The sequence below is a fragment of the Monopterus albus genome, unplaced genomic scaffold (assembly GCF_001952655.1).
Source record: "Monopterus albus unplaced genomic scaffold, M_albus_1.0 scaffold83.1, whole genome shotgun sequence".
NCBI lineage: Eukaryota > Metazoa > Chordata > Actinopteri > Synbranchiformes > Synbranchidae > Monopterus > Monopterus albus.
In genome coordinates this window covers 163,993-172,961 of record NW_018127963.1, presented here as the reverse complement: position 1 = coordinate 172,961, position 8,969 = coordinate 163,993, and the positions used below count along the sequence as shown (strand labels likewise).

General features: G+C 40.0%; 1 protein-coding gene across 1 annotated transcript in view; it reads left to right on the top strand.

Annotated features, from left to right (window-relative positions):
• erich3 (glutamate-rich 3) overlaps nucleotides 1-7,765 on the top strand; it is a 9,592-nt gene extending 1,827 nt beyond the window's left edge. Inside the window, exons 5-12 of the mRNA XM_020607061.1 lie at nucleotides 262-409; nucleotides 2,165-2,323; nucleotides 2,657-2,866; nucleotides 3,424-3,604; nucleotides 3,676-3,862; nucleotides 4,793-5,025; nucleotides 6,660-6,806; nucleotides 7,139-7,765. Coding sequence (XP_020462717.1) covers nucleotides 262-409; nucleotides 2,165-2,323; nucleotides 2,657-2,866; nucleotides 3,424-3,604; nucleotides 3,676-3,862; nucleotides 4,793-5,025; nucleotides 6,660-6,806; nucleotides 7,139-7,497 — 1,624 coding nt within the window. The 3' untranslated portion in view covers nucleotides 7,498-7,765. The remainder of the gene's footprint in view (nucleotides 1-261; nucleotides 410-2,164; nucleotides 2,324-2,656; nucleotides 2,867-3,423; nucleotides 3,605-3,675; nucleotides 3,863-4,792; nucleotides 5,026-6,659; nucleotides 6,807-7,138) is intronic.
• Nucleotides 7,766-8,969: the final 1,204 nt, after the last annotated feature.

Here is an 8,969-nt window from a genome sequence, read left to right as displayed (position 1 = left end):
GGTACAACATTTTCATTTAAACACTGCTTTTTTCTGCCCTATTTTATAAAGCAAAGACTTTATTTGTATGAAACAAGAAGCAGCTTATGATGTCAGCCCATATTAGTAAGAGATCATTTGTAAATTGTTGTTGATCTGGTAAAAAAAAAAAATCCTCTTCAGTGTCTCTAAAAATACAAAGGATCGAACATGTGTGTCATCTAATTGTAAAGTTTTAAATGATAATAGTCTTTTTGTACAAATGTCTTAATTTGGAACAACATGGTTGGTCTTGTTGAAGGTGGAGCGCTCTAAAAGGTATGAAGAAGAGATCATCCACATCCTGTCTCCACATCCACCCAAGGGTACAAGGGGCATCCAAAAAGAGCACTCGGGGCCAGAGGGGGAGCACTCTGAATCCTCTGAGTCTGTGAGTCTGCTATAATATCACATTTAATATGTCAAATTCCTTTTTTGTTTGTTTGAAAGGTGGCCTTTAATGACTGTATTCATCGGGCAAGAGTAATAGTTTTAAATGCCATGATACAGTCTTTTTCACGCCAATCAGTGAGAGCTGTTTTACCAGATAAAAATAAAAATCTGAATACTTTATCACTAAAATTATTGTCTAAAACAGTGTTGAAGTGCATCATCTGCTCAACTTTGGTCAAAACCAGACAGCTACTGTGTGAAATAGTTTGACATTTTTGGAAATAGATATTTGCTTTCTTGATCAAAATTAAATGAGTAGAGTGACATAGTTCTAATGTGTGTACAGCAAGCAGTCACTTAGCATAAACTCTGCCTTCCAGCACTTCCCAAGCTCACTAATTATTTTAAGTGGTAATGGTCTTATATTTGTATAGTGCTTTTCTATGCTTTACAGCACACTCAAAGTGCTTTCACACTACTTGGTCATTCACCCTCACACACCGGTGTTATCACCAGGAGCAACCAGGGGTTCAGTGTCTTGCTCAAGGACACTTTGACATGTTGGCTGGACTAGCCGGGAATTGAACCACTACTCCTCTAGTTAGGAAATGACTCGCTCTACCTCCTGAGCCACAGCTGCTCCTATTTTATCTCATTAGTTTGAGTCGTACAAAAATCAAAGTGTAAAAAGGACAGGCTGTCGTCAAGGTGAGCTCATGTGACAGAGCAGTAGCTTCCTGGATTCTCCGCTGGTTGCCTGGCAGCTGCTTAGCTTTAGACAGTTTTTCATGATTGTTTTTAATACTAAGTTAAGCTAACTGAATGTCACTGCACTGGACTCTAAATTAATTTGCACTCATCTAAAGCCAAGCCACAGTCAAGGGTTTATGACATTATTTCAGGTGATGAGCGTCTGTCTGTAATCTAAATCATTACCTTTGCATGCTGATAGTTGGCATGTTTACACTGACACTCAAGCCTGAAGAGCTCTCTCAGTTGCTGCCTGCTCTGTGTGTACATGAATGTGAATGTGAAGCAGTGGGATTAGATCTGTTTGGCACAGACCATGATGCCAGAATAAATAGAGCTAGTAATCCTGTTCTTGACTTCTGCATTTGCACTGTGAAAGAAACCTCTCTCTTCTGAAGTGTGCAACCATCTCACACTTCAGCAAGCTGAGGCTTGTTAAGATGCACCAGTGGTGATATGTTGAGAATAGGCTTAGTAATGTGCTTTTCGCACACATTTATTGTGCCATTTGTAATTCATTTAATAGGTAGAAGAGTGCCATTCGTAAAGATAAGGTGAAATGGTAATGTAAGAAAAATACTCTAAAATGATATAAATGGAAACAGTCGTTTGAATAAACTTAAAACACCACAACATATATGTCATGCAAAAAGCAGCAATAGGAGAAGCAGGAAAATGTCATTTCCTACAGTTATGTGAACCAAATACATGTGTATTTATACATTCTTTGCAGCAATAGAAAACAGTACAAAATGTAAAAGAACAGAGCAAAATGGCTGCATTTAGCATAACATGGCCTACAGGTACTTCTACTACTGCTACGACTAATAATAATAATAATAGTAAAACATACTGAGTATTCCATTATCTAACAGCATGCATCTGTGTTGTGCAGAGAAGGAAAGGAAAATGCTGACATACTGCAAGTTTCCACACTGACATACACACTGTTTGTAATTAGCAGAGTGCTGATTGTGCTTGTGTTACTGTGTGTGTGCTGCAGCTGGGATCGTCTCGACCTAACACAGCTCCAGGGAAGATGCAGAGGCCGGTGCGTCTAAAGCCGATCAACAGCAACAGCGCCACAGCTTCTCTCAGACGCAGCTCCCCGTACAGAGTCATTGAGCCCTCCAATGAGAACAACCAGCCCTTCAACTGCACTGTGAGACTGTGATGCTTTAGACAGTAATTTGTTCACCTACCCATATGTACAGAAGGTGGGAGGGTCAGGTTTTTTCTATACAGACAAGGACATTAATTTTGAGATAAATATTTCATCTTTTTAAAGTACCACTTTTTGTTAAAAATGAACAATTTCATGATTTCACATCACCAATCCAAGCTCTGAGCAGACACATACCTCCCTGACAAACACTTGTATACGCTGAAAACCACTGCTCATACAGTACATACAGAGACATTGTCATTATTCTGCTACAACACACACTGAAGTCTTTTCATACAGCGTGTATGACTTCATTAACTTCCCTCCCAGATGGACAAGGAGTCCTGGAGACATCTGACCACAGCAGAGGCCTCCCGTGGCATCTCACCCTACTGCCTCCCAGTCATCAACAACTTTGTCACTCCAGTGCCTCCAGTTACAAAGAAAAAAGAAGGGGGGTTAAAGGTCACTCGCAGCAGCACACTCAGAGGCCGCAGACTGCGCCCTACCACTGTCTCCAGTGGAGCTGATGTCAGCGAGGTCTTTATCACTCTTCAGGTTTTCTCTGGCAGCAAAATTATGAGCTGCAGTTCTTTGGGTTAATTAGGAAAGTTACTGATTTTCCTTCAGTAACAGAAGGAGGTTGTATTGTATGTCTAAACTTTGCCAAAATGCAAAAACAGAACCGTATGTGTTTTAACACATTTGTATAATATTTACAGTATTTGCACATTTAACTCAGAGGTTAAACTGACACTGGACAATAAACTAAACCAAAAAAAGTATCAAGTATTTTACTGCACAGTTTATTTATACAAATATTAAATTAGTCCATTTTTGCCGATCATAGTGTAATTTATCAAGACAAAATATAAGAGGTTAGACAACATGAAAAAACAATAATGCAATAATATATTTTAAATTAAGGATAATTTTAATTATATTTATCATGATAGAGATAGTTTAATTTTCATCCTCCATAACACACAACTGTGAATATCAATCACTTCACGTCAAGGTTAGGAAGTTAAAATAATTTCCTATACTGACTGAAACTGATATGAAACTGGGCCAAACCTGCCTTGTTTTACATCCAGGACCACCCCCTGCTGAGGAGCTCTGTACACCAGAGCAGAGTGTGTGTGAAAATGGTGTACTTTGGCAAAACGGTGCATCTCGCCCACGACCTCATCGATATGAGGGATGAGGTCAAAGTGTTTCAGCAGCACTGTGGAGGACAGAACCTGTGTGTGTACAAAGGCAGGCTCCTTGAGGGAGGTCAGTACTTCAAGGCTGCATATTTAATAACGATCCTGCAGTATCTCTCATCTACATCCTCAATCCTTCAGATACTTTCCAGTTCATTTCAAGGAGACACCGAGGTTTCCCCTTCAGTTTGACATTCTTCCTGAACGGGCTGCAGGTGGAGCGGCTCAGCTCCTGCTGTGAGTTCAAACACAGGAAAGGCTCCAGGCTCGGTGGCAGGAACGGGCACTTTGGCCTGTCTGGTGTCGAAGGGGCCTCTCCCTGCTACAAGTAAGGTCTCTTTATACAGGTGCACTTTGTCTGTAATGAGTCCCCACTTTTAAAGGACTAGTTTGTCATTTAGGGAAAAACATATTAGTTTTTTCTTTTTTGCTTGTTTAATTTGTGTGATACAATACTCTTCCTTATATAATGTAGTCAGGCTAACTGTCTCCACCTATTTCCAGTCTTTATGCTTAAATAAGCTAATTTCTCCTGGCTCCATCTTCAAGCAGTGCTAATCAATATTTTATATTAACAATGGCTCTAATGACTACTTGTATGTGAAAGGGGCAGTGGATGAAACAATCCACAATTATCCACAATTATCACATGAGAGTTTTAGCCCCTTTCAGCTCATTGTTATGGTTTTGTCACACAGCTTTGATGTTATGCTTTACTCTCACCATTCTCATAGGGTACTCTGCCCCCACACACACAGCCCAGAGACATGCAGCTTAGGTTGATTGGCGACTCTAAAGGAGGAGTGAGTGTGAGCGTGTGTGGATGTCTGTCTCTAAGTGTCAGCCCTGTGATAGACCCTGTCTAGGGTGTACTCTACCTCTCACCCAGTATGACTTCACCCCCCCTCCCCCGTGATCCTTGTTAAGATAAGCAGTATAGATGATGGATGGATGCATGGATTCTCATAAACTGCAGACTGACAAGCTTAGTGACTAACTGGTGAACATAGTGGAGCATTTAAGAACTAAAGAGGCAGAAGGTTCCCTCAGAAGCTGGAGGAGGAGACCAAAGATAGAGCTAAAAGAGAGTTGCTCCATCAGGTCAAGTGTTGTGTTTTCCAAAAAAAAAAAAGGTTACTGCCTGGTCTCTGGTTAGACATGAGAGTGGTGTTCATCTAACTCTGGGTAAGAAAGCAAATAAATGTTTTTCTCAGAATGTCTCAAAAATATTTTTTTTAAATAAGTTCTCATTTTTCAGGTGCATTATCACCATGGGACTGGACAAAAAGCCCATACCTCCACCAAGAAGGGCCAAAGAGGACAGAGAAAGAGAAGAGTCGGTCACCAGCCCACATGAATCTCCTGAGATGGAGAGAGAGACGACTGGAGATGATGAGCTCTCCTCTTCAGATTATGAAATGAGCCAGCAACAGGACACAGCAGCTCAAGTCAATGAAGAAAGAGCAGCTGAGGAGCATAAAGTCAGAGATGGTATAATGGCTGAAAACATGACTGAGTCACTAAGAAATAAATTTTGTCTAATCTCCTAAATGTATAAAATGCAAAATAAAGTGATATATTTAGAAGAGAAAGAAAGAAATGTACAAACCCCAGTTCCAATGAAGTTGGGACATTGTGTAAAATGTAAATAAAAACAGAATACACTGACTTGCAAATCCTTTTTGACCCATATACTGTATAATTGAATACACCACAAAGACAAGATATTTAATGTTCAAACTGATAAACCTTTGCAAATATTCACTCATTTTGAATTTGATGCCTGCAACACGTTCCAAAAGAGTTGGGACAGGGGTAGTTTTACCACTGTGTTACGTCACCTTCCCTTTTAACAACACTTAATAAGCATTTGGGAACTGAGGAATTCTTTCCCATTCTTGCTTGATGTATGACTTCAGTTGCTCAAAAGTCCAGGGTCGTATTTTGCACGTCATAATGCGCCACACATTTTCAATGGGAGACAGGTCTGGACTGCAGGCAGGCCAGTCTAGGACCTGCACTCTTTTACTATGAAGCCACGCTGTTGTAACATGTGCAGAATGTGGCTTGGCATTGTCTTGCTGAAATAAGCAGGGACGTCCCTGAAAAAGACACTGCTTGGAAGGCAGCATACTTTGCTCCAAAACCTGTATGTACCTTTCAGCATTAATGGTGCTAAACAGATGTGCAAGTTACCCGTGCCATGGGCACAAACACCCCCCCCATACAATCACAGATGCTTTTCAACTTTGTGCTGATAACAATCTGGATGGTCCTTTCAGACCACAGCACACTTTGCCACTTTGCATCAGTCCATCTCAGATGAGCTCAGGCCCAGAGAAGCCAGCGGTGTTTCTGGGTATTGTTGATGTATGGCTTTCACTTTGCATGGTAGAGTTTTAACTTGCACTTGTAGATGTTGCGATGAACTATGTTAACTGACAATGGTTTTCTGAAGTGTTCCTGAGCCCATGTGGTAATATCCTTTACAAAATAATGTCTGTGATGATGATGTCTTAGTGCTGCCTGAGGGATCGAAGGTCACGGGCATTCAGTGTTGGTTTACGGCCTTGCCACTTATGTGCAGAGATTTCTCCAGATTCTCTGAATTTTTTGATGATATTATGGACTGTAGATGATAAAATACCTAAATTCCTTACAATTGTATGTTGAGAAATGTTGTTCTTAAACTGTTGGACTGTTGGACACCTCATCCTTGCTTATGAATGACTGAGCCTTTTGGGATGCTCCTTTTATACTCAATCATCACGCTCACCTACTTCCAATAAACTTGTTCACCACTGGAATGTTCCAAACAGGTGTTTTTTGAGCATTCCTCAACTTTTCCAGTATTTTGTTGCCCCTGTCCCAGCTCTTTTAGTACATGTTGCAGGCATCAAATTCAAAATGAGTGAATACTTGCAAAAAACAAAGTTTATCAGTCTGAGCATTAACTATTTTGTCTTTGTTGTGCATTCAATTAAATATGGGTCAGAAAGGATTTGCAAGTCAATGTGTTCTGGTTTTATTTATGTTTTACACAATGTACTAACTTCATTGGAATTGGGGTTTGTAGTAACCCATTTTTCTCTACCACGTATCTCAATCAATTTCTTTACTCTAAGATTATGAAGCAGACTTTGAAGAAGATGATGAGGGCCCTGCAAAAGATGCTCAGGTGAAAGAAAAGAAATCCCCATCTCCATCCAGTGAAAGTGAGAGGCAGGTTCAAGAGAGAGAAGCCTCTGAGACTGAAGACGACAAGAAGGGTGGTGGGTGAATGTCCTTGTCTGAACACATCCTTCAAGTACTTTCGAGCATGAGAGCAAAATAACTAAGGTAGCATTTAATCCCCCATCATTTATTCATTGAACACCTGCTTTTAATGAAGCAAAACAGTGTTCAGACACTCACTTCTGCTGATCTATGGATCTGTGAGATGCTGAATTTCATATAGAAAAATTACAATGTTTTCTTTGTAAACCAACAAATCATCTTTTAAGAAGATTCATTATAAATTTCCCTAGATTGAGACTACTTCTATTGATGTACTTTATAAATTGGAGGTTTCTTCAATTTAAAATCCTCCATCTTTCTCATACAGAAGATATAAAATCTCGTTCAGGCTTCAGCTCCTCAGGCAGCAACCGGGAAGAGAGTGACACTGAAGCCACACAAGACTTGAGAGAGGACGAGACAACCAAGCAACCTGAAGAGGTCGATCCAGAGGAAGATGTCACTCCAACAGACAAACCAAATTCAGAAGAAGCCGCTGAGTCTGCCATGGCTAAAGACTCAGATACACCAGGCAGTGCAGGGGACAGCACAGAGATCCATATCTCTGACACCAGCGTCCCCTCAGGGAACGAGAACAAACATAGTGGCGACACCTCAGGTGACACAGAGGCTGAGAAAATGGTAGATGAGAGCAAACAAGAGGACGAACAGGAGAGGGGTGAGTAGAAGCCAACAGATCCGGCCGTGGAGCTTTCGCGTGAGTGAGAACATGGATCAGTCCATCTCGTATGGAGTTTTTTCCACTATTATCACAACCGGGGCTTGAGTGAGTGCACCTTATGTGAGTCAGGAGCAGGTGTGTGTATGTAACTAGAGTGCCACAGTAACAGAGCCCTGACTAAACAATTACTGTCACAGCATGTTCTCTCATTTTAATAGTGGAAAAATTCCTTTCATTGTACTTTTTTCTTATATTTTCTCCAGTGTGTTGTGATTTTCTATCTGATCCACTTTTTGATGTCACAGACATTTTATTTGAAACAATTTTCAAAATGTGTTATTAATAATAAATTCTCACAAACCATATTTTTGATTGTTTTAAAATGTTTTAAACGTAACAAGCTTTTTTAAACTCATCTTTGCTTTTCATGCAGTTTATTTGTCTTAAACTTGGCCTATATAATTTGAGTTAAAAAAAAAAAAAGCTGTGAAATAAATAACTCAAAATGTAGCTCAAGAAACCAAGTGAAAGCCCTCGGGGTGAAACTGAGTCAGAAAAGGAAGAGGAAGCTGCCAGTGATGCACACATACTGTAAACACACTTGAAATCCCGGCAACTATCCAGCTGTGAAGAGCTACTGAATATTCATGTATAGAGAGTAGCCAGAAAAATCTGCCTTTGCATTACAAGCAGCTTCCTTCTTTTTTCCACTGTCTGTAAATATTTAATTTACACTTTTTATTAATGAAACTAGGACTCTAGACATTTTCAAATTTATTTCTACATTCCAATTGTGCCACTGAGACCTGGTGCCACAGTTATTTCACTCTCTTTTGTGTGTGTGTGTGTGTGTGTGTTTCAAAATTACATCCTAAAGCTGCACACAGTAGCCTTAAATAGGTCTTATGACTATGTTTCCCTTTTTGTTTTGTACTGAACTATTTTGTGTGTGTGTGTTTTGTTTTGTGCATCTTAAAGCTGCAATATGTAATTTAAGGTAGCACTAGCATGAAACCCCAAATCCCAATTCATTCTGCTCCACCTAGCACTCCCTCTCCCTGATCCACTAATGTTCCACTACGCTCCGCTGAGCTCTGCCCAGCTCTTCAGACATGTCATTATGAAATTATAATAAATGAGAATGCAACAAAACTTACTAATCAAGCAGTAATAACTGAAAATCTCTGACTGGTTATAGAGGTCAATCCTGTTCAGAACCTTTTAGAAGCTAATATCTCTGCACTGCTGCCAGTGCTGTTCAAGAGTCTGGGTCATGGGAAGCTTCATCAGCGCCAAATTGAGACTAGTTTTGGAGCAGATTTCTACAAGAAAAATATTTGAAAAAGTTACATAGTGTAGCTTTAATTATCACTTACATGTTGTGTTGTTCCCTTATGCTTGCACCTGGAAAGATTAAAGAAATATTTTTGTTTATGGGTCTGTGCTTCTTTATTGTCTCTGTTATCTCACTGCCCTG